This window comes from Myxocyprinus asiaticus, chromosome 42 (assembly GCF_019703515.2).
Source record: "Myxocyprinus asiaticus isolate MX2 ecotype Aquarium Trade chromosome 42, UBuf_Myxa_2, whole genome shotgun sequence".
NCBI lineage: Eukaryota > Metazoa > Chordata > Actinopteri > Cypriniformes > Catostomidae > Myxocyprinus > Myxocyprinus asiaticus.
In genome coordinates this window covers 12,300,965-12,327,770 of record NC_059385.1, presented here as the reverse complement: position 1 = coordinate 12,327,770, position 26,806 = coordinate 12,300,965, and the positions used below count along the sequence as shown (strand labels likewise).

Sequence of the window (26,806 nt, the reverse complement as noted above, 5' to 3'; positions counted from 1 at the left end):
TCACTGGCAAATGCAGTTACTGTGGGACCGCTGCGTGAGAGAGGCTATGTCGAGGTTATCAGATTGATCTCCACAGTGTAATCTGTGACACAGGGCTGGTTAACCACTGTTGCTAATGCGACTCGCCCTCGTTAGTGCCCCTCACAGGCAGCCATTGGGCTAGAGTGGCTGTGGAAAGCAATAAGAGTGTGCCTGTGGCTGGAGCACTCTGCGGGGACTACTGATCGTGCTCTCTGCTAACAAGAAACAAATATGATACAGAAAAGGAGAACAGGCCAGACTAAAGAGTAGCATATCACTAACTTTGTTAGCCTCCATTTAGAGACCTGTCAACAACAATCAAATAGCGCTGGCCCTGCATCGAAGCTAATGGTGAAATCAGAAGAAAAAGCAAGCATGTCTTAGACTGCTTTTAGCTAGCTAGCATGCTGCAAATTGGTAAAAGATGTCGACATGCATACCTAAGTGACATTTTAGAGCAGACATGGAAATTAAGTTAAAAACTTAGAGCAAAAAAGGAATTAAAGAAAGGGTGCGTAAGAACTTGTGGTGAGATTTGAGATTTTTTTTTCTGGCAATTATCATTGGAAAAAATCACTCTCTTCTTTTCACATGGTGGCCATCTTGGCAATGCCCTTAGGCAGCTATAAGGTGTGCAAGAATTTGTATTTTTCAGGCCGGTACAGCTAATGTGCATGTGTGGAGTAAAATGACCAGAATGCCTTTACCAATAAAGCAATTGGCTCTTTTAACTGAAAGGCGGGTCTTATTTTCCTACAACCGCCATATTAAGCTTTGCATTCATTTTTCTATGTATAGTCCACCAACTCCTCCTATACAGTATCTGGCACAGCACTGCAATGAAATGGATTTGAAGCCTTCCAGTGAACTTTACCCCATGTCTTGGATTAGCTCATTATCGTCCTCCTCTTCACATTGGTCCAGCTCTCCAGAGGGGGGTGGAGGGGGCAATGCATCCATCCAATTGAGAGATGGAGTTTTCACCGGCTTCCCCATCAACTTCTGCTTTGATGGTTTTGCTGTAGAAGCAGAAGCTGCGGTTTAGGTTTCATGAAGAACTACAGGGTAATTTTAAAAATGTCTTTTTGTCTTAAACTTACTTAAAACAAAATATATTTAATTAAGGATGACATAAGATATTAAGTCTTTTTTTCAGAAAAATCTAAAAATGATTAGTGAGGTTTAGTCATAAAACATGGAAAAAAACCCCCCCAAAAAACTATAATAAATATATTTTCCATTTGAATTAAGTTTAATTTTCTCATCCTCTTGGAAAATAGTTTTTTTTTTTTTTTCTTGCTTTGAGCATAAATCACACCAAATTGTGTTATATTTCTCTGAAAACAAGACTTAATATCTTATGCAATTTTTTCTGCTCAAGTAATGATATCTTGTTTAGATGTTTAGATACTTTTACTGGAAAACAAGACAAAATATAGAGAAAAGAAAAATATTTTTTGCAATGTTGACCAAACAAGTTTTCATATTATTGCTAGATGCAACTATGAATCTATAAGATATCAATAGTCTCTTAACTATCCATACCATTATCAGTCTTGGAGCGGTCAGGCTGGGCGTACTGAGCGTTGGAGGTTCCAGGCTGGGTCATCCAGTGACTGCCATCTTGCTCAGGGCTGCAGGGTGCCTGGTTGGTGAAAGGCATGATGGGTGTGCTGGCGTAGGGCGTAGTATGTTGAGAGTATTGAGCGGAGAAGCTACGCAAATCCTCACTGGTTGGGTCAATGGTGCTGTAGATGGGACCTTCATTGGAGTCAGTGCTGTACTTCTCTGTTTGATTCAGGTAATTAGAGATTCCAGCCTCTGAGGAAGTGAAGGTAAATTAACTAGGCTTATTTAATAACACTCAAGACAGCCAATTAGTGTTCTATAAAAGCTTTCATACCTGAAAGTGTACAATGCTGTACAAAGAGTCTTACCATTATAGTATCTCTCTGCTGTGTCATGTTTAGACGTACAGCAGTTGACCGAGTCTTTTCCATTGTGTACAAGGTTGGTAGCTGGCCAAGAGTCAGCCAGCCAAGGGAAATTTCCCATGTTAGCACCAAGCATACCAGGCCTATATATCCCACACACACACAAAAAAATAATAATATCAATGATAATTATAATTAGTATAGGTTGATAGACTATCTAATCTCAATCTATTTACACTTTGAATCTGTGTCTATAAGTGCCAGTTACCTTCCACTGAGGCCAGAACTTTCTCCATGTGGGAAGCCAACTAAAAAAAGAGACATAAAAGAAGACATTAGGAGAACAAAAACTAGAGGCTATAGATGAAGTTGGTTAGGAATACAGTGGAATATTATTACAAGCAGGAATTAAAAGCTGAATTATGAATCCTTTCTTAAGTAACATACCCTACTGAACTGAATGCAACAATTTACGTGAGAACTGTTTTATGTCCGATAAATTATTTCTGGTCGTGTTTCAAAAATATGCGTACAGCTGTGCATGTCTGCATACCTGCAGGTGTGTATGCAAATGATGCTGTGTAGTGACTGAGTTCTTTCCTCTTCTTGCGTCTGCAGTAGATCCACACGCTGAATCCCATAAGAATTACCCAGCATGCCCCACCGATGCCCGCGATGAAGGCAGGCTGCTTCACTACACCTGTGATCTGCTCAGCCAGACTTAAATTCTCGTCAGATTCACTGCCTCCACCTGTGACTGCTGGCTGCTCTGCAGGCAATTCTGAAGAAAGAGAGAGAGAGAGAGAGAGAGAGAGTGTGTGTTTTTCTCAATCTTAATGTCTTAATAGGTCCGGAATTAAACAATTTAGTCTTCTAGTAGGGATTTAAAAAGCAATCAAATTGAATTTACGCAATTTTTCTTAAATTACTTTTCTATGAAGCAGACGTGGCCTGACTTAACAAGCACTTTTACTAGTTGTATTTCTACTAGTCAGGGCTGATTTTTCATTAAACACTCACTGATAAGCACGGATACTGGCTGGCTGTGGGTGCCCACTCCTGCGCTGGTCACTGCCGCCACCTCCACCTGGTACAACACGCCTGGCAGAAGCCCCTTTAATAGGGTGGTCAGCACATTTCCATCCACGGTCTGATTGACGTGGTAACGCGTCTGAGAGTCATTACCCAGACACCAAACCTGATGTGAGATAAGAAAGATAAAACTTAGACCTGAACACTAACCTTAAGATCTGAACCCTTAAACCTAACACTATATAACCTAACCAGGCACAATGCGATAAAGCAACAAGTGATAAAAGCTTAATTTAATATGTTCCATGTAAATATGAGTTATTTTCTTAACCAGATGCAATTGCATTAAGTGAAGAAAAACAGGATATTTTGCTAATCACTTAGCCCCACCCTCAGTGAAATCTGATTGGCCAAAAATCCAGCTTCTCTGAATATTTTTATAAGTTCTGACTGGCTGTGATTGTGTCATAACACACAACATTTTTGCTTTCAAATTACATCACGATCCGTTAAGAGAAATTTGCGTAATAAATGTTTAATTTTTGTTATACTTCTTGATGTAAAAACGTAATACAAGTTCTAAAGATATTGACATGAATTAAGTAAAAACTTAAGTTGTTTTACTCGTTTTCCACAGTCAAGTCTAAAATTTCACCTTGTACTCTTGAATCACTCCATTTTGCATCTCAGTGGGAGGTGGTTGCCATGAAACACTGATGCTAGAACTGTTGCTGAGCTTGACGGTTGCCACGGTTACAGCACGAGGGGGTGCGCTCGGAACTGTAATAGAATTACATTAAATTTAAAAATTGAACACTTAGTGTCCTTAATAGCAAATCTTCATCATTATCCCCCTCCATAATTTGATTGTCCTGAATAAAACAATTCATCTTGGTTACATGCTACAGAATAGAATTGAGTTGGACTGGGCTGAATGAACACCAATTGAATTGATTAGAGCAAAATTAAATTGAAGTGCATCAATTGGAATCTGAAAGATCTGCAGATATCTCACCCTCCTCTGGTGTGCGGAACGTCAGCGGACGGCTGTCCAGGCCCTGGAACTCGTTAAAGTAGGGTCGTATTTTAATCTCATACTCCGTGCCTTTGAGCAAGTTAGTGATGACAGTGCTACGCTCCGTTGCTGCTTTCACTTCCTGCTGAGACCAAGAGCCGCCGACAGGACGATAAAGCAAACGATAACCCTGGATGTACTGAGACTGACGATCAACCTGAGAGATGGTGAGAGGGAGACAGAGAGAGAGAAATGAGATAAGGTGAGCAGGCAGGTGAATCATAAGGTTGGTGAGAAGTCAATTTGGAGGGTAGATATGGGCGGTACTCACATTCCAGCTGATCTTAAAGCTGGATGCGGTCAGCAGCACTGGTTCGTGAAGCTGCACGGCCATCTCTCCCAGCTCCCTCTGCACCTGACGGTGGTCCACACCTTGACCTGTAGGACTCACATCTGCATAAGACACCTCAAATATTAACATCTTCAAATGCTAAAATATGGTATGCATAACCATATTAGATAATCAAAGTGATATTTAAATACCATATAAATACTATTTTGATAGTTAAATACCATGTTATATTAACAAACTGATATTTCAATACCATATACAGTATATAATATAATGATAATCAAAAACCATATAAATACACTATACATATGGCTGTTAATTAATCTCATGAAACCCGTTAACCCTCATGCACTGTTCGGTCATTTTTGACCGAAATCAATTTTGTTTCTTCAATAAAACTGGTTTCCTTTATCTGATGGGTACGAGACTTGGTGACTTTTCGTCCATTTGATATCTGAACACACACAAAGAAATTGCAGTTGATTCGATCAGTCTAAGTGGTAGAAAATAAAAGTTACACTTGTACTGTTCCCGGTCAAAAGTGACCGCCATAGGAAATTAATGGGAAACACTAAAAATCACAGATTTGTTTTTATCATTTATTATATAAAATCTAAAAAAATAGCCACAATGCAAAAAAAAAAAAAAAAAAAAAAAAAAAAACACAGACATGAAGGGGAAAGACTACCAAACATCAAGAGTGCAAAACACAAACATACACATAAAACTGAACTGGTCAGACTATAAAACGGAACATTTTTTTTTAATAATTTGTCAAAAATAAATGCAGAACACACACACACCAAAATTAATCGGTGAGACCATAACACATCTACAATGCTGAACACACAGACACACACACACACACACACTTATCTTGTTACAACCAGGGATAAATTAGGTTATTACTTGTTATTCTACTTATTTCAGGTATGCAAAAACTGACAAAAATAACCTCAAACAAATCAAACAAAATGCTAAACTTTGACAAAAGTAGCCTTTGATAATGTTTAAATATATATCTAAATGCAGAACTTGGAACAAAATCTAGAAATCATCTTCTCTTTAACCAGGGATGAATAAGTAGCTCTCTGCAGCCATCTAGTGTTTATACTTGTAATTTCATCAGTTTTTTGTTTTGTTTTGTTTTGTGCAGTTTGATTCTTGAAACTTTAAGCTTTCAAACGGTATATAATTTATGAGAATTGGTTCAGTATTTGAGAAAATATTCGTAAGAAAATTTAAAAAAATAAATTTTCAAGCTCAAGCTCAAGGTCAAATAGGTAAATAAATTAGTAAATAAAATAAAAAAGGTCTAAATACAACCCCCCAAAATGTAAAACTTTAGTGCTTTTACATAATTTAATTTAGAGTTGTTACATTTCTTTCATAACAATTTAAAGAATTACACATTTATTGTTTCTGGTCACTTTTGACTGGGAACTGGAACGTGATTTAATGACGAACAGTGCATAATGGTTTAGAATATGCCCTGTTCATACTGTATTTCCCCAAAAACCAAAGGAAAACAATAAGAAATTATGTATTTTTTTGTAAAGAAAATTAAGCCTTTTGTAATAAAAATTTGTACCAATATGAAGTTTTGCATTATGACATTATTTTACTACAATTAAGCACATAAATTCCCCTGAATCATATTATTGTATCATACTTTAATGCAAAAAAAATTCTCATTACTGTAATGTGAAAAAATAATGCTATATTATTTAAGTTGAAATATATATATATATATATATATATATATATATATATATATATATATATATATATATATATATATACAGTATGCTGCTTTGTGTGTGTGTGTGTGTGTGTGTGTGTGTGTATATATATATTGTGAATCTCATAATTGTCATTCTTTATGATGATTTTTATTTGTATTTTGTGACGGTCACAATTTTATTTGTATTTTGTGTATTTTAAACCTTCACAAAATACAAAGAAAAATTATCATAAAGAATGACAATTATGAGATTCACAAAATAGATCCAATTCACATTGAAAAGTAATTCATTTTTAAATAATCAGTCAATACGGGCATAATTTATTTCTAATCATGAATGTCCAAATGTTATTGGCAGAGTATGCCTACGTATGAATATTTATACATGTATTAATAAATTTTTCACATTCAGAAGTTTTAAGATCTCTACATAAAGAGGCAATTCAACTGACTGTACAGACCTTGTGTGCGTACAGGCTCGGATATGGGGCTGGGGTCACTCAGGCCGTAAGCATTGACTGCCCGCACAATGAACAGGTAGATAGTATTTGGAGACAACCCGGTGACTGTGTGCTTCTCCAGTTTCACAAAATCTGCAACTGTCTGCCATGTACTGCCTGCGGATTGGCTGTAGAAATAGGTTGATTAGTAAATTAAAACATTGATCAGTTTGCATTGCATCACAAAATAGACCAGTTATTTCCCTAAGCATTTTTTGTAGGCAAAACAGCCAGCAGATCCATTCACCCCATATGAAAACCAATATTTTGTTCTACGTTTGTTCTGAAGATGTTCTTTCATGACATCAGAGGGAGAAGGGTTTATCAGCAAAGTCAGTGACATGGATGGTTATCTGCACTCCTTTGATTTTCATTACACGTGTCTGTCTAATGACAACGTCTCTGTGTAACCAAAAACTTAAGTTGCTTAGACCTTGTAGGTGTACGTTTCAGCTTTGATTTAAGGATACATGGCCAATTACATTAAAATCTAGCTGGTTTGTACGGCAAAAGGAACTTTGCTTAATAAGCACCCAGAGATCTACTCGGAGGACACTTTGCTGAATTGACCTGGTGCTGTTCAGGTGGGGAAGATCCGTAATAAAATAGTTTGCCCTCTAATAAACAATGAATTTTAAGTGCAGACATCTGTTTGAGCCAGAGCGCTTTAGAATATGTCTCTTCATTTGTCTGTGGTTAACCATCACCCTTGTTTAGAGTGGTAGTCACGTGCACTGTGTTCAAGGTTTATTTTTCCCTGGTGGCAACTGCTGCCGCAGACACAAGCCAAAAAAGCCGACCTGCACAATTAGGCCAAGCCGTAAATGCTGGGAACCTCGTAAATAATCCTTCAGCAGCCCACCGATAGCAGCGATAAATCCAAGGTTGCTTTGCTATCAGCTGCGATGGAAAGAAACAGAGAAAGCTTGGGCATGAACAAATCCCCTTCCTCCATATGGAATGTGATTGGGTGAAAGATAGTGGCAGTATCCCTAGTTTTGTATATATACGCACTTATCAATAATCTCAATAGTGGGCGGCGATACAAAGCCCTGTTTTTCCATATCAAGGTGTCAAGAGTCTAAACCCCACTCTTCTCATTCACAGTCTCCCTCCGTTCCCTCCCACAACCCCACTTCTCAGGCTGGGCGGTATGACGGTATATACTGTGACTGTAAAAATTTGTCAACCGGTAGAGATTTTGTGATATTGTTTACACTGTATTAGATATATTTGCGTAGCTATTGGTGGGGAAGATTTCTTTACGTTATTTACATGTAAAAGCAATGAAAAACATGAAGTAATGTAAAAATACAGAGAGCCATTGTGTCCCAAACAAGTCAGGATGAGGAGGTTGTTGTTATTAAGGGACATAGTGCGAAGCTGAGTTTAGTTGTTTATGGCTGCAGAGCAACATTGCAACTTGGAACATTAATATCTAATTCAGTTGATGTGCAGTCACATGTGGGTGTACATTAGATATTTTACAGCGCTATCAATTGTGACTCATCCAATCAGAATTTAAAGTCAGAACTATTTATTTTTATTATATTAGTTTTTCCGTTTTTAGTTGTTTGTTTTTAATTTTAATGTTACATCCTGCATGTTAAGCTGATGGCAGACTCTTTAATCATTTGTTAAGAATAATTTTACCTTTTGGTTTGCATCCATTGTGTTACAAATAAAAGGAGGAAGTAATCATATGAGAGTATTATTTTATTTGTTAAACTAATTCACTAGATTATTCAAAAATAGGCTTTACCAAATTATTATTTTTATTCTAAAAAAACACATGACATGGTCTTAAATAATGTTTCATAATACCCTTGAGTTTAAATTTATCATCCTCAGATTTGGAATATAAAGTTATCAGACTTTAGCTCTATTGTGTCTCTCAGCCCATTTAAAGGGATATGGACATCCCAGATGTGTATGACTTTCTTTCTTCTGCAGAACACAAATGAAGATTTTTAGAAGAATATTTCAGCTCTGTAGGTCCATACAATGCAAGTGAATGTTTGCCAAAATTTTGAAGCTCTAAAATCCACACAGAGGGATCATAAAAGTCATCCATATGACTCATGTGGTTAAATCCATGTGTTCAGACACGATATGATAGGTGTGGGTAAGAAACAGATCAATATTTAAGTAATTTTTTTCATAAATTCTCCTCCCTGCCCAGTAGGGGGTGATATGCAGGAAGAATGTGAATCACCAAAAACAGAAGAAGGAGAAAGTGAATGTGAAGGAAAAAGGACTTAAATATTGTTTCTCACCCACACCTATCAAATTGTTCCAGAAGATATGGATTTAATCACCAGAGTAGTCTGGAATACTTTCATGTTTCCCTTATGTGGATTTTGGAGCTTCAAAATTTTGGGACCCATTCACTTGCATTTGTCTGGACCTACAGGGCTGAGAAATTCTTCTAAAAAACTTTAGTTGAGTTCAGCAGATGAAAGAAAGTCTTACACATCTGGGATGGCATGAGGGTGAGTAAATGATGAGAGAATTTTTGTTTTTGGGTGAACTAACCCTTTAAGACCAGTTTAATATATTATTTCATAAAAACATAACTTTCCTACAAATTTGAGCTTGTATAACAATTTTTCTTTATGACTTTAATAAATTCTGACTTCTGGACTTACAAGCTTACAAGTGTCTTCTGTCAAAACAGACCACAGTTATGACTATAATAAAAACGTGATGAACTACAGCTAATAATATTAAATTTTGATATTTTTTATTGTTTTATGCATGTTTTCATTGAATTTCCAGCAATAAAGAAACTAACTGCATTGTGATATATACCGTATCCATTATATAAAATTACTCATTCTGCCCGTCCCAACCCCGCCTCCCTGCTCTCTGTGTTCCTCAACACCTCAGGGAAGGAACTTTTATAACAAGCGGCCTTTTCAGCCCCACAGCACACTATAAAGAATCAATTTTAAGGACGTGGGGCCATGCTATCTCTTACCCACGCTGCAAATATAAAATACAGAAAGAATGAAAATGTCTCCACTGCTGAATAGCCTGTTTGCCATATACCCTCCCTCTAAGGACTGCAGGACCTTGGTTCTGTAATTAAAGGTAGCCCCATTTCAGCCAGCTAACAATAGCTTAAAGAGGCATCTATGTGGACTAGATTTAAATTCATTACCATGTCATATTAATACAGATTTCACAAGCTCACTTTCCACATTCACCTAGAATAAATAAACCTCTGGCGGAATGAATAAACCCCCAAACCACTTCAGCTAGAATACTCGCAATTTAAGATTTAAAAGGGACATATCATGGAAAATAGGATTTTGCTTGCTCTTTTGAAATAAAATATATAATTCTACTATACAGACATATCCTAATGCTCCCTGACCAGTCCACCAAGTTCATTTGTAAAAACTAAGTTGCAAAAATGGGTCATTCTGCAATTGTCTTGGTCATGTCACAACCATAACCAAATTAGTATATGACCTCCCACATTTACATTTTAACCCATATTTAGTATTGGAAACTTGGCCCGCCCTGAATAACGAAGCGGGTACATGGTATTTAGACAGTGATAACAGAGATTGTTTACATATGGAGGTCTTAAAGCTACAGTAGTAAAAACAGCCCATCGGAGAGGGTGGAAAATGATCACGTAAAAATAAATTATGAATGTTTTTGGTGCAAGAAACCTTGACAAACATTATAGGTGGATTTTAGAGAAGAAAACAGGGAAATACAATTTAACTAATGTGTAGAATATGTATAAATCCAATAATTCATTCAAATACATCCCCATAAAACAAACCAGAGTTCTGGAGTCTTTGACTGAAATTCATTTCTAGAACTCCAGGATAGTTGCTTTTAATTTGGTTCTCTCTGGTAGTAGGTTGCAGCCTGGGGGGACTGAATTTTGTAGCAGGCAGGATGTGAGATGTAAGCGCAGGATGTAGCTGCCCTTGCACGACTCTGAGGAGCAGCAGACCGAAGGGATGGGGTCAGGGACAGGGCAGCCACAGGGTGGTATTACCCTATCGGTCACGCCTGACCAGCAACGTTAAGACAGTGACAGTGAATTAATAAAAAATGAAGAATAGATCTGTTGAGTAGCCACTGGCAAGAGACAACATTATCCCGGGTTGGAGGAAAATAAACAGTGAAGGACCACGATGTAATGAACTGCTTACACTGAACAGCAATCCATCATTTATGAGCTCACCTGAAGGCTTCGATGATGTAAGAAGTGACAGCGGCCCCACCCTCGTGTGCATTTGGTTGCCAGGTCAGGGTCACGCTGTTACGGGTCACATCAGTTACGACAGGCTTCTGGGGTGGACCAGGCAGCTGGTAGGGCTCTGAAACCGGGGGTATGGAGAGACCTCCACTCTCTGTAGAGTAAACACAGGTTAGGTAGATTAGATTAGCATCTATATCTGCATATATTTCTTCCAATTGGTCTAAAGAATAATCCTGTTTAAATGTAAAAATGTGCTTGTGGTAACAACTACATTGTCTGTTGTTAATCAGGTCAAAATGTAATGTATCATGACTCAATCAACCTGACTATATTAAGCTACAACAATGAAAGGCATTTTTAAGGGTCAGATCAGGTAGAAAAAAACCATTAGTTCACAAATATAGTTACACTTCTTAGAGTTTAGGTCTATGCAATCACGTGCTTGTCCGTGTTTAGTTTGAGTTATAGTCCTGCACAGTCTATCTGAAAAAATAAAATAAAAAATAGACTGCTGTTTCAATATAGTTCTAGATATATAGAAAATTCTAAAATAAATCAATACTGAAGAGGAAAAATCTGTTCCCAGCTTGGCGCTGCGCTATACGCTGACACCTGCTAAATGCACTTATATATCAGCTGAGCAAACTAACAACAAAAACAGCTTCCTCAGCCAATTTTAGCATTGAGATAAGATATGATGGAGTTTGTCAAAGATAAGGACACATATGATGGTGAAGCACTTGTAAGTGTGTGTGTGTGTGTGTGTGCGTTGTTATACCTTTCACTGTGAGCACACCACTCCAGCTTGTCTCTCCACTCAAACTGGAGGCAACACAGGTGTAGGCCCCGGAGTCCGTTTCCTAGCAACAGCAGGCTCAGGGTCAGCATTTGTATGGATAAAATCAAGCACAAAGCACTGCCTCACCCTTCTCGGAGCAGTGAGAAAATCTTGACAAATTAGTAAAAATTCCTTTGAAAATTGCCTATTATTTCACCCTAATACAGCAAAGTCCATCACTTTTCCTTTATTGTTACTCGGCTCTCTGGAACACTTGATTCTGATTGGCCAATCGTGGTAAAACATTTTTGTGTAATGACTGTGAAACTCCATAATTGACCGTTGTCCCAAGCAACCGATTTCCTACATAGCTATGCTAGTTTTATTTCTCTTGTATTACTTCGCAGCCTGTTTCTTCTTAGATTATACAATTATTATTTTGACTCAAATCAATATTTCATATCAATAAGTGAGATATTGTATGGCCAGGTTGTCATTAAAATGCATCAGGGTTATTTTGCAATAATGACCGACTGACTGTATAATATCCCTTACTAAACTGCTGAAATAAAAAATAAAATAAAAATAAAAAAATAAGTACAATTTAAGTGAAAGTGTTAGTTCACCCAAAAATAAAAATGATCTCATTCTCTCAATTCTCTCTTTACTCACCCTCATGCCATCCCAGATGTGTAAGACTTTCTTTCATCTGCTGAACACAAGCTAAGATTTTTAGAAGAATATCTCAGCTCTGTAGGTCCAGACAATGCAAGTGAATGGGTGCCAAAATGTTGAAGCTCCAAAATCTACATAAGGGCAAAATAAAAGTACTACAGGCAACTCTGGTGGTTAAATACATACCTTCTGAAGCAATATAATAGGTGTAGGTGAGAAACAGATCAATTTTAAGTAATTTTTCCTTCCTTTTGTTTTTGGTGATTCACATTCTTCCTGCATATCACCCCCTACTGGGCAGGGAGGAGAATTTACGATTAAAAATGACTACTGATCTGTTTCTCACCCACACTTATCATCTCGTGTCTGAAGACATGGATTTAATCACTGGAGTTGTATGGATTACTTTTGTGCTCCCTTTATGTGAATTTTGGAGCTTCAACATTTTGGCACCCATTCACTTGCATTGTATGGACCTAAAGATCTGAAATATTCTTCTACAAATCTTCATTTGTGTTCTGTAGAAGAAAGAAAGTCATACACATCTGGGATGCCAGGAGGGTGAGTAAATCATGAGAGAATTTTCATTTTTGTGTGAACCATCCCTTTAATGCTCATTTTAAAATCAAAACATCACACAAAATTGCCAGTGAAATTTTAATTTTGAGGTGCAAACAATTCTTTGTTTTCACCCTTTTATTCGGTACACAAATATGGACAGAAATCAACTGCGAACAGCCTAGTCTATGAAACACTTAATTAAAATCAGTGTAAAGAGTAATCCAGCTAATCTACTAATCAGATTAGAATTTTTTCTCTTATGTTTGATTCATTCCATTGTTATTTTTTGGTCATTATATTCTGTCTTTTAATTCAATTTGCAGTTTTTGTGTTAATCAATTTAGGACAGGCATACTGGATGTGTATAAAGTGAAGGGAAATACAAAGCTGATGTGTTCAGTGTTGGGGAGGGTGAAGGGGCATTACATTTTTACCACAAGGCTGAGGGGAGAAGTCAGGCTAAAACTGCTTACGACACTAAGAGATGTAGTAGAGGAATTCTCTTTCTTTCTCTCAGACAGCGATCTAATAGTGCTGACAGCTCAGGGGCACCAATGACATGTCAGAGGATTTGACTCATTGGCACTACACACACACACACACCCTGACCTCAAATTAATGTCTGCGCACTTGTGATGTGTCTGTTTCGTGTTTAATCTCATTTATAAGCGCACACTGGCGTATTGCATGTTTAAGCATGAATTAAAAACTTCTGTAGTTGATATACAACAGTAGATGGGCATTTCATATATAACTTGTGTTTAACTTGTTTTTAAATCAATATAAAGACTTTAGGTTAAAATTTGCATATACTGTATGTTTAAGTAAAAGTGTATATCTTGGGTCCTGTAACTGGTCACCATTTCTTTTACTTAGTTATTCCCTTTGCTAGTTCATTTTAAATTGCCAAATTTATTGTCAACTACTCAGATATTTACAAACAAAATGATAAATGCTTTGTTTGTATATCCCTATGCAGAAAAACAGCTTTTTATCCTCAGGTAGTAAAGAAGTGTGTTGTAGCATGTGTTATTTTGGTCACTTATGAATCTCTCCTGGGAGAAGGAGAAGAGCAAACAGAAGGTGTAGTAACACATTTCTCAGTGACCTCTCAGCCTTTAAAGTAAATAACCTGATTGGTTAGACCTCTGCTGTGCTGGCTGGTCATTGGTGGAGAACCGAGCTCTCTCAGAGAGGTAAGCAGTCGGGCATCAGCTGATTAATAACGGATGGCAGCTCCGAACTCGCCGCTAAACACACACTTAAAAATGTATGTGCAGAAAAGGAAATAGGGAGCTAAATATTTCCACTCATAACTGTCTCTCTCTCATCTTCTCCTTTTTCAATGCCCCCATCTCTTCCCCTTTCTAGTTCACTTCAAGGCTATTCCCTTTCTTTTTTGTGGACTAACTCATAATCCACATTTCGCTCTTCCTCACTCCCTTGGAACAGTCAAAAGCAGACAGTTTCTGGCGACTCTCCCGGTATAATGGCACCTCTTCACAGTGTTCTCCTTTTCGCTCTCACACTCACACGCTACCATCTGTGCAAACCCCAGTCTCCCTGCCTCTTGTACTCTCCTATCATGCCAGGGTAATTGTGGACTAAAGGGGGCCCAAAGAAACATCCAAATGTCCATCTGAACAAAGCATCGATTAAATAGCAGGTCAAATAACAAAAAACTAAACACAGTAGCTTAAATCCACACTAACAAACATGGCTGTCACATAAATATATGGGGCCTGGGACGAACAAATTTTTTATGGGTGTGCCCCCATTCTCTGGGGCCCATTTAGAATTAGGCTTTACCATAGAGGACCTTAAGGAAGGTTCACACAGGTTCTTCTGTTCTGATGTGCTATTTTTAAATTGCTGATCTACGTAAACAGGCGTCTGGTGCCTTAAGTGCAGCGTTTTAGTGCTATATTCCCTCCCACTAGCTGTACTTGAATGTACTAATGTGTCCTGTGTGAACGGCCCCTCAGTGAGCACACGGCCCGGGACATTGTTCCCATTTGTCAACTGCCCTGTTGATAAACAAAATCTGAACAAATAATGGAAAGAAGATTCCAATTTGTCGCAATAATGTAGCATCTGCTTTGGCGGTAGTTGCCCGCAAAGCCACTGTACATGGCTACCAAGGGCACATATAATGTGTTACAAACAATGAGGAGAGTATGGATTATATACAGGGTTGCTGAGAGTAGCACATTAAGATCGCTTGCCTCCCTTCCTCTCTCTATAGCAGAATGAGCATTTAATTAAGGCATGAGTGCCTTTTAATCATTCCTGGGCACAATCAATTAACACATCAGCTCATGTTCACCACAATGCTACGACCTCAGGTGAAACCTGCAATCACACACACACACACACACCCCTGAGGCCTTGAGCAATGGATTTCATTAGGCTAGCAAGCCCTAACATTAACGGCAGCACACGTTCCCATTACGATCATAATTACCGGTTTTATTGCTGGGCACAACTCTCGCATCAGTGGCTGGGTCACCCCGAATCTGTCCACCGAGCAAAGATTACGATCGATCTGCTAATTAAGCCTGTCTGTTAGCTGTAAATTCGATTGCGCATTTTATGCCTCCGTCATTGATTGGATCGTGGTAATGACATTTTACAGCGATCATCTCTGTCTAAACGTCATATTTGCGTGTCTCATGAGTGTTATGGGAGCTACTTTGTAACCGTAGCTTTCCAGTCTACATTCTACTCATAATGTAAAGTTGTTATACTACAGTCAAGCTACCCTTTTTAAAAGTAGTAAGCTACACTAAAAACTACTAACAAAAAGCAGCTAACACTACGCTGAAACTATAGAACTTAAATATATATCTATTAGACGACAGGATTTACAATTTAAAGGGAAACAATGTGCAAATCACTTTTTTTAATCAGTTCTTCTCAAAGAATCATCTGAAACAACTGGCTCACTTGAAATTGAAAATATTTCATGTCTATTTATTTATTTATTTGTTATGTACAGCAGCTATGTAATAAGTGGGATAATATACACTCAGGTGGTCATTATCGCAAAATGAAGCCATTTGAATAAATGATAGACCTAAACTGATTTACTAAAACAAATCAGACTTTCCAACACTACATATGAAATTAGAAGCATCTCTATGTTTAGCTAGTTATGACATGGCACAGTATGTGCTGTGTGTCTGGGAACAGTACTGTAAATCGAATCACAAAGAAAGATTGTTCCAGATGAACACAACTGGAGAGTTGTTCATACAGAATTCCGTACAATAGCATATGGTGTCTGTCAGTCAAGAGAGTTTGCTGTGACAGGACATGCCTAGAAGAGTGCTTGATTTGAAATAACCATATGCTAATACCTCATGGGTATTAGCATTTTAAAGAATAAAAGCTGTCCATGCTGAAAAACAGACCCTCATGCGCACTCTTAAACACAACCTTCATTAAAGTACCTGCAAGGCTGTGATTTGTAAAGTGCCATTTTCCATTAGGCTAATGCGCTCATCATTCCCCAAGATTCTCTGCCCGTCTCGCTCCCATTGTATGCTGGGAAGAGGGTTGCCCATCACATGGCACTGCAATTGGGCGGATGTCCCTGGAGCCAGCGTCTGATTGGCCGGGCCTTGGCGGATGATGGGGGGAATCCGGTCAGAAGGGGCTGGGGTGAAGAGAATGAGAGAGGTGTGGGCCAAAAGAGCCAAATTTGCATGTAACCACCATATCTACCTCTCATTCAATTGACACTTGAGAGATCATAGAAAAAGGCACATTGTGAATTATACAAACTAAGATTCAGAAAGCACATTATGAACTGATGGTAACATGATGGTAAAATAAGATATCCCACCAAAGTTAAACTTAATAACTCTGTAATCATTGTAGTAATATGATGGCTTAAAGGAACAGATCACCCAAAAATGACTAAATATGACCCGTATGACTTTTTCTTCCAAGGAACACAAAAGAAGATATTAGGCAGAATGTTAGCCCCAGTCACCATTCACTTTCTTTGTATGGGAAAAAAAAGATGCAGTGAAAGTGAATGGTGACTGAGGCTAACATTCTGCCTAACAAGACAAAGATGTGAAACAAAGAAAGTGATATGGGTTTTGAACAACACGAGAGTGAGTAAATGACAGAATTTTCATTTTTAAGTGAACTATCCCTTTAAAATAATTTCAAATTCGTGCTAATTTCAAATCCACTTTCGTGAATGCAGAGCTAAACAGACTAGATCAGTAATTCATTAGATTTTAATTAAATCAAAGACACAGGCCTCTGTGTATAACAATTTAATGGAGCCGTATGGTAGTGCAAACATAAACCTTTTAAATCTCCTTTAAAATAGATGTATATTGTAATTGCACAGTTGCAATGAGCTAGTTGCATTTTAACACCTTTACCAAGCTGCATTATGTTCTAATATAATTATTCCATGCATTCAAGCTTATTTACAGGTCAATTACTGGTATTGCTAAGATGGTGCTGTTCTAGAATGATATGTTATTAAAATACAGAGACAATATTTTTTATTATTGCCAGAATTCCTTTTTCTATGGTTATACAGTTGATGACATCATCCGTGGTAGTGGTGTTTGGATTTATGGTATGTAAAATGCATGAAAATGCATTTATACATGGCACTTTAGAATAATTCCACAGGGATACGTGGATACAGGGATAATCTTTTCTTCTCTTTCAGCTGTATCTCCTTCTATACACAAATGTGATGGCTGAACATGCCTAAGTTTGCATGAATTATTTATTATGTGTTTGCCTGGAGCTGAAAAACTCAGCTATTGACCAAAGCACAGAGAAAAGTCTATAGATAAATAATTGACAATTTGCTTACTTTAACATCCTCATTTGAAATAACAAGGACCAGAAAAAGATAGCCTGCATCTCTGACATTTTCTCTTTACCGTGGTTAGAAAAGGAAAGACCAATAGGTCAGAAAGCAAGAAAAGGGGCGTATTATTCAAACATACCATGTTGTCTGCCTACATAATGTGATATTCAGAGGCACGAGTTTCATATGAGAAGCATGTCCTTGGGTAGTGGTGCAGTGACCCTGTGTGGTACATATATATATATATGCCCCTCCACAGATCATTTCATTATGTATTAGGTCAGTACAGTAGAGCAAACATTAGTTAGATGATGCCAGCATGCTTCAGTATATGCCAGGATCATCCTCCTTAGAGGCCATAGCAGACAGAGGGGTTTTTGTGAAATGGGATTATATTTCATAAATCTGCTGCTATTTAAAAAAAAAAAAAAAACTACAGCAGGTTAAAAAGAGAGAGCCCATGGTGAAAATTACACAATGACTTGGTGGTACGTTGGTACTACAAGCTACAAAATCTAGATTTTTCCAGGGTTTTCCCTTGTGGTGCACCTCAAGTATGCAGGAAAACACAGCCAAGAGAAAAAAAAAAATTATGGAGAAAGGTATTTACATTTATTTTTTAAAATGGGTGAAGTCATATGGGTTTGGAACAATGTGAGGGTGAGTAAAATAATAGCATTTTAGTTTTTTGGGCGAACTGTCCCTTTAACAAATAAAAAATAAGGGAAACATTTTCAGGGGCCGACTAGTGAGTCTGCGCTAATATTAAACTCTAGGCGAAGGTTTTCTAAATGATGAGCTGAAACACAGTTTGTAGTGCGCACACACACATGGAGTATGCATAAACAGTTTATCCTGTTACTGAAGAGCATGACTGAGACGGCATATGTTCCTGCGGTTATTTACATAGCGCGATTGCACCCTATCCTTTCTGATTACGTCTCCACCGCTTCCTGCTGTTCCCTTATTTGTGGAACGCAGAAATTGTAATTTGGAGCGGCTTTGAAGACTTTTTAATTTATTTGGTTTAGAGAAAAAAAGCTACGGCGGGGCAAAGCAACAATTTGCTCAAACACAAACAAAAAATATATTACTCAGATCTTTGGGATAAGCCCTCAGAGAAATAATTCAATTACATGTACAGTTATGGAGCTTTAATGTAGTTAGATTAATTTTAAAATATCAATACAAGCCGACTGCAGGCATTTGATGCAGCTGGTGGGGGTGTGAAAAGGGCAACTGTATGAGTGTAAGTGTGTGTGTGTGTCCAGAGCTAGTTTAAAGCATTCACTCACTGCTTTCCACCTCTAGAAGGGCTTTTGTCAGGATGCTGCCTGCAACACTAATGGCCTGGCAGATGTAGTACCCCGAATCCTCACTGTGAACATCTGTAATGGTCAACTCTCCACTAAGTGATACAGAGAATCGGCCTGATTGTGAAGGAGGCTGACTAGGGAACAGCAGGACCTGTTAAGAAGGACAAATGTTATAGAAACATAATAAATCATATTTAAAATTGATGTTGCTCAACAAAATGCTTTTTTAAATGATTTTTTTATAGCTCTGTAGCATATATAGCTTGGAAATAGATAACAAATACAAAGCAATATATACAACTAATTCACTTTAGTCATAAAATACTTACAGTATAATAAAACACATTACTTCTCTATAATCAGATTTGTAAAATGTTTGCAAAATCTAGGTAATATACGCAGACCTGTGACCGCACACCTATTGATTTCTATATTAATGCACCAAACATAAACAGTCAAGGCTAATGAACTACATTAACCCTTAATTGCATGGGAATTTCACCAAACACTCTTACATATTCAAGGCTTTAGAGACCCGGCACATACATGTACATCTATCACAAATGGATCTACAAAATGCCCAGATACAGTAAAATATTCCAAATATTTTCAAGACAATTAAAAGAAATAATAGACTTAAATATATTCTTAAGTTTTATTTTTCATATATAAAAGAGATTTTGTAACAAATCTGGACAAATCTAGAACAGGATTAATTACTTATTAATTAGAGATGCAACTGGCTGTCAAACATATTTTGAGCCACACATACCACATACCAATGTATTTTCTCAGGCTAAACAGTCTAAATAGGCGCACAACTTATATCATTTCAGCAGTACACCCAAATGATAATAGTCATAGCACACTGTTCATGTGTTACACTTGCTATAGTTTACTTCCATGTTGTTTCTTCATCAAATAGCAATGTCAAATGTAAATTAATTAAATCACTGAAACATCAGCACCACCTTGAGTAACAAATAGCACGTTTAATTTGTTTGTGTACATGCATATGTGAAACAGTCACACAGAAAATCAACATGATATAGTATTTACTTATATGAATATAGTACTCATTTGTCTTGTAATAAACAAAGAAATATATGTCATGTTATAGTGAACTTATATAGATATGAAATAATCATAAAAAAAAATTATGGAAGTGCAAAAAAAAAAAAAAAAAAAAAGGAAAAAAAGAAAAAAAATACACTATTACATAACTAGGGTGTCTAATGACCCTACACACTTTTGGTACTTAAGCTTGACCTATTTTATATATATATATATATATATATATATATATATATATATATATATATATATATATATATATATATATATATATATATATATATATATATATATATATATATATATATATATATATAATTATTTTTTATTTTTATTTTTTTGTTACACTATTCAGAAGATCGTTTGAGGAATACTAAAGAGATGAGGGCATGGGGGCCTGGGTAGCTCAGCGAGTAAAGACGCTGACTACCACCCCTGGAGTCGCGAGTTCGAATCCAGGGTGTGCTGAGTGACTCCAGCCAGGTCTCCTAAGCAACCAAATTGGCCCGGTTGCTAGGGAGGGTAGAGTCACATGGGGTAACCTCCTCGAGGTCGCTATAATGTGGTTCGCTCTCAGTGTGGTGCGTGGTGAGTTGTGCATGGATGCCGCAGAGAATAGCATGAAGCCTCCACATGCGCTATGCCTCCGCGGCAATGCGCTCAACAAGCCATGTGATAAGATGTGTGGATTGACGGTCTCAGATGCGGAGGCAGCTGAGATTCGTCCTCCACCACCCAGATTGAGGCGAGTCCCTACGCCACCACAAGGACTTAGAGCGCATTGGGAATTGGGCATTCCAAATTGACAAAAAAAAAAAAAAAAACGTGACGTGGGCATAACTCCAAAAAATGGATGAGGTACAGGAGGTGTAATGAGGTCATGGGTCACTAAAGACCCAAAGTATGCGTTTAAGGGTTAACTGATGGAAGAATGGTTTATTGTGTTTATTATTATTATTAAAGGGTTTTTCTTCCATGGAACACAAAAGGAGATGTTAGACAGAATGTTATCCTCAGTCACCCTTCACTTTCCTTATATGGAAAAAAAAAAGAAGAAACAATGAAAGTGAATCGTGACTGAGGTTGTCATTCTGTCTAACATCTCCTTCCTGAGTAAATGTTGACAAAAATGTTCCTTTTTTGGGTGAATTTTCCTTTGTGGCTTGTTACTTTATCATATAAGTTTATATGTTGCACAAGTGATAAACATAGTAAAAAAGGATATGGCATAATCAAGAGGTTTGCTCATGTACAGTAAATACTGCGTAATATTATTATCACTTAGATTTAAGGGTTCAGACAGGCCAGTTAGTGGTTGATTTGCATTTATATTAACGAAAACACCACTGTGCATTCAATGTGAATATTATACTGGGGCATAAATTCTGGTTGACTGCGGTGATTCACATTCACACATGAGCTGAACAATAGCTGAGTTATCTCAGCTGCTGTTTTAGGGAGGGGTGTCAGGAAGAACTGATATACAAAAGACAAGGCCGAAGAATCATAAAGAGTCTTCCTCTTGTGTGAGGCGGCAACACTGACAGCTGCCCTATTGTTCCCAATGGGCAGTGTGTGTGTGTCTCACTGTTTCATTTTTGGGGATAATCCACTGACCCCCTCACCCTAGCCCTTTGGCATTGGACGGACTCACACTCATCTTTAGCACTGTTCTTATATCTGCTGACCCCCAAGAAAGGCCACACATACACATCAAAAACAAAGAATAGACCCAAGATTAACCACAGAACAGTTCATGACCCATAGTACAGCGGATATTAGATCACCTCTGGCCTGTGACACACTTAGCTCGATGAAGAAAAGAGGGATGAAGGGATGGAAGAAAGGAAGGAGGGTGGGATATGGGAACCAGCTTCCTCTGAGTGCTTTAGAACAACCAGAGGCTTATATCTTCATTTCTTCTGCTGTGCTTTATTAATAGAGACGTGAGGGTGTTATCTAACAGGGCCCAGGGACAAGTTCTAACCCTCTCTGGCCTGCTGAGGAGACATATACTGTACACGCACACATACACATGCAGATACACACACACACACAAGCTCCTGGAGAAATCCCACAGTTCCTTCTCAGTACTTGAATAGCCTGTATCTCAACATCCAGGATGACTGCAAGGCATTCTTTCCATCTTCCACCTCTCTCTCTCTTTCTCTCTCTTTGTCTCTCTATCTCTGGGATCCCTGGACAAAAGTCTTGCAACTCTCCCTGCTTCATATATTGTTGTGAAATCAACACTAATATACTATACATTCAATCACATAAATGGTTCAGTCTCATAAAAACTGCATGTTAAATGTAAAAGAATGTAAAAGAAAAATTATTAATTATATTTATATACTGTATATTATCTAAACTTTAATATAAATATATCACAAGAAATGTATTTCATGTTTTTCGGACCATTAAGATTTTTTATGTCAATGAATCATGTACAGTATTACATCCATTGAATTCTCATAACTATTAAATATTTTTACTGTATAAAAAGTAAATTACTGTAATGTTTTTTATTATTATTTTATATATATATATATATATATATATATATATATATATATATATATATATAAAATCAGCATAAATTAACCATGATGTCTAAGTACTTATCTATTTAAATATGTCATTGTTTTTTCACATTACAGTAAAAGAATGAATTTTTTCACATTGCAGTATTTAAAATTGGGGGTGGGAAATGTGCTAAACTCTTGTGAAAGTAATGGAAAAAAATCTCAATGTTCCTAAAAATAGGCTTGCATTTCTTGACTGGCATATTCTTGACAGGTTCCATGAGATTCGCTCAAATACACCTTTCATCATTTTCACATACACAACACAAAATCACAATGAGAGCCAGTTATGCATGATCAGTGATCACGTACCATCTCCTATCAAACAACAGACTACATCATCTTGTCATAAAACATATGATTCCATATAACAATCCGTATGATTCCCCAACATACACACGCACACATTGTTTTTAGAGCTAAAGTGCTATCCAAGGAACCCATCCGCCATGCGAGATCAGCTGGGTAATCAGCTGGAGATCAGCTGGGTAATGCCAGCCTATATAGGCACTAGACCTGCCTTCCCACTCACAATCTTAGTGGTGTTGCTCATCTCTTATTTAATCTCACATCTACAGTGCAGTAACATCGAAAAATTTATGATGCGCAATATACATATACAGTTCTTAATGGATTCCACTGAAATGTAGGACACTCTGATTGGTCGACATTCCCAGATCCCATTTAATTATTATTATTTTATTTTTTTTACTACAGCTATGAAGTACAATTGTTTCAGGTTCGTTGACTGCATTACAGTTCTATATTCTATTTAAACTAGCAATGGCGATTTGGCCCGTATTGACCAAGATAATTACTTGGTTGTTGTAAGGAAGTTGTTCTATACACAAGAGCATTTTAGGAGACAAAAACCTCAAACATGTCTTGAGGTAAGCACATTATATGCATAAGATATTAAGTTTTGTTTTCAGAGAATACTGTATATCTTGAATCAAAGGTTATTTTTCTTACCGCATTTGGACAGTGTTTTGTCTCCTTTCAAGCATTAAAGGGACAGTTCACCCAAAAATTAAAATTCTCTCATCATTTACTCACCGTCATGCCATCCCAGATGTGTATGACTTTCTTTCATCTGCTGAACACAAATTAAGATGTTTAGAAGAATATCTAAGCTCTGCAGGTCCACACAATGCAAGTGAATGTTGACCAGAATTAAATGTAACCACTGGAGTCGGATGGATAACTTTTATGCTGCCTTTATGTCCTTTTTGGAGTTCTGGCCACCATTCACTTGCATTGAATGGACCTACAGGGCTGAGATATTCTTCTAAAAATCTTCATTTGTGTTTTGCAGAAGAGAGAAAGTCATACACATCTGGGATGGCATGAGGGTTAGTAAATAGTGAGAGAATTTTCATTTGTGGGAGAAGACCATAAAAGTACTCGGCAGATACGATGATGTGTTTTGACACTGTCTGTAAGGTTCCCCTGAATTTGTGTGTGCGTACTTTTGTCTCTTACCTGACTGCCTTCTTTCTGCCAGAACACAGCAGGAGGGGGATTTCCTTTTGTGCCACAAAGGAAGGTGACAGTACGGCCCTGGGCAGAGATCTGATCTCGTGGACGAACAACAATCTGAGGGGGAACTGTACAGAGGAGAAAGAAACTTATGAAGAACAGCTGCCAAATACAACAAACTAAGATGATATGAAGTTCTAGAATTGTTCTACTATCTGTATATACAGTATGTAGTTAGTTGTGACATTCTGAACCCCAAGTTGAGTGTATCCTAGATATTTACAGTCAAGCTGTGTTGTTTAGTCTAAACTTTAATCTCCTAAGGAGATGAACTATGTGTGTGCAAGTTAGCATGCCAGTGGCATGCAGTAAAGCTGTCATTGCTGATACTTTACACAGTACCACATTCTGGGCCCACCACTGCTGTAAAAGAAGATAAAATTTGTGGAAAGTGTCTTTACCATGCATTTGCTGCCATTTGAGCTATGAAGCCTGTTTAAATTAAGTCATAGGTCATATACAAACCTTGACTGCATGCAGTTGAAAGTATATAACACAAATCCAACACTGACACCTAACCTGTAAACAGTTTGGGTTTCCTGCAAAAATCATGACCAAAACTAATCCACATTCAAACAATAATTTTAAGTAAATATTTCCTGATGTGTGTATTTTGTTTCATGAGCCATATTTCTGCTATGTTTTGACACAAAACAGGAGCATTACACTAACTCAAGTATATCCAAATGCATATCTTTTTGAAGGCAGTAGTTTCAGTGGGATCTAGCTCTGGTAGAACACGATATATTCTGAACAGAAAGAAATAGATTTAAAGAGTCTAATTATTATGGAAGTCCTTTCTCCTCTGTTCCCGCAGAGGTACTTAAAAGCACATGATAGCACATCTGATGCAGCTCTGAAGAGCACTTATCTTGTGGGGGCTGTGGGGGCGTACCAAGAGCAAATATACATTTATATAAGTAATCTGGACTCTTTGGCCTAATGGGTCTGGATAAAAACAAGGACCTCTTGAAATCACAAGAGCATCATTGGGTGACCAATAGTTTTGTGTCTTAATACGTCTATCTCTCTCATGGAACCATTCTTCCATTCCACTCACTTTCTTTCCCTCAATCTCTTTGATTAGACCTTGTTGGCTTTCTTCTGCTGCGGCTTCTTGGCTCTTGCCCTTGGTGTGAGTGTGATCAATGGTTCTTTCTGATGGTTGTTAATCTTCTGGTCTTATCTGCCCTGCAACCATCTTTCTAGCCAGCATCATTACGGGGCCTAGCACAGCTTCTGACCTGCTAACTGCCTTGCAGATCTATTCACATCAAGTGCTAATTTCCACAATGAATTTTCCCCAAACCAGTAACAGTAGACCACCATTATTAGTATTATGCCATGATGTTTTCCTCTTACACTGTCAAGACTTTACTTTTATTGTTCCATCCCAAAAGAATGACAACATCCATGTTGCATTTAGCGCAGTTTATTGCATTTGGTTTGTATTTTGCATTAAAGTGAGTGAAAAGTGTATTGTCAGGGATACTGTATGTGTAATGTTATGGGCACATTTTTAAAATACTTTCTCCAATCCCAGCTTAATATCCAGAGGCAACTATAAGTAAGCCATTTTTTATAGGCTGATTTCCCCTTAAAGTGTAAACACTTTATCAAAAGTGTTAAAAGCATTATCAAAACATTCCTCTGTTTGTTTGAGCACCCCAACCTGTCTGACATAGCAACACTGGCTCAACCAATGGCTTGAGTTTGGGGGCAGGACTATCTATTTGTTTAACCAATGGCAGTCAGGGAGAGTTTTCAGGAAAACTCTTTGAAAACGTCCTTATTTTCGCAATTCCATTTGGTGACGCTAATGGCATATAAATTGCACATTTCATCTTAAAGTATGTGAATGCGCAAAGTTGCTATTGTTTGACCGAAGTGTATTTACTTTTATTTGAATGTGAACTGTGCTCCAATTCCGTCAAAAATTCGTGTTTAGCTTGGTGTGAATAGTTATGACAAATTTTTTGGATTTTCATCATGATTCACGCTGTTTTGTTTCGTCGCTCTTGATGTAAATAGATCTTTAGCAGGAACAAAACCCACATTAATGGAAGTTGTTGTGTGATTGACGTAGGGAACAAGGTGTAGTATCACAGGTGGAATATAAACTAAACTGATGATCAGCCTTCAGATGTTCAAGCTGGGCTGGGGCTGATGGGTATCGATTATTTCCGAGCTACTGCCCTTTATAAGACGCCTGTGAATGTGCAACGCTGTCACCTTTAACCTTCACTGGCTAATTGATTTCTCATCCTCCTTCCCACTCCCTCGCAATTTTTTTCTGTTTCACACACAATTAGAGTGATGCGCTGGCTCTGACAACAGGCATTTATACTCAGGAAGGGCTTTCTCCTTTAGCTCACCTTAAATTTACCACTAATTCATCAAGTCCGGAGCCTGAGAGCATTTGCGCCTTCCACACAAATGCGGCTAACAAACTGCACTCTATTTCTCTCACATTCTAACTATGGGTCGATTTCAACCTCTGTCAGTCTCACCTCTCTTTTTTTATTTTTGACTGCTTCTTTACAAAAGTCAAATATAATCGGGGAAAAAAATGCAATCTGCATCAATACAGCTGTTTCGAATCA

The 26,806-nt window shown here is 37.6% G+C and overlaps 1 protein-coding gene across 1 annotated transcript in view; it reads right to left on the bottom strand.

The window, feature by feature from the left end:
- Window positions 1-26,806, bottom strand: part of LOC127432921 (roundabout homolog 2-like) — a 94,273-nt gene that overhangs the window by 8,465 nt on the left and 59,002 nt on the right. The window contains exons 7-21 of the mRNA XM_051684445.1: window positions 24,147-24,271; window positions 18,985-19,156; window positions 16,293-16,498; window positions 11,605-11,686; window positions 10,809-10,977; window positions 6,560-6,726; window positions 4,334-4,455; window positions 4,003-4,219; window positions 3,643-3,767; window positions 2,976-3,153; window positions 2,509-2,736; window positions 2,224-2,263; window positions 1,959-2,098; window positions 1,567-1,842; window positions 896-1,040 (exon numbers count right to left, since the gene is read on the bottom strand). Coding sequence (XP_051540405.1) covers window positions 896-1,040; window positions 1,567-1,842; window positions 1,959-2,098; window positions 2,224-2,263; window positions 2,509-2,736; window positions 2,976-3,153; window positions 3,643-3,767; window positions 4,003-4,219; window positions 4,334-4,455; window positions 6,560-6,726; window positions 10,809-10,977; window positions 11,605-11,686; window positions 16,293-16,498; window positions 18,985-19,156; window positions 24,147-24,271 — 2,392 coding nt within the window. The remainder of the gene's footprint in view (window positions 1-895; window positions 1,041-1,566; window positions 1,843-1,958; window positions 2,099-2,223; window positions 2,264-2,508; window positions 2,737-2,975; window positions 3,154-3,642; window positions 3,768-4,002; window positions 4,220-4,333; window positions 4,456-6,559; window positions 6,727-10,808; window positions 10,978-11,604; window positions 11,687-16,292; window positions 16,499-18,984; window positions 19,157-24,146; window positions 24,272-26,806) is intronic.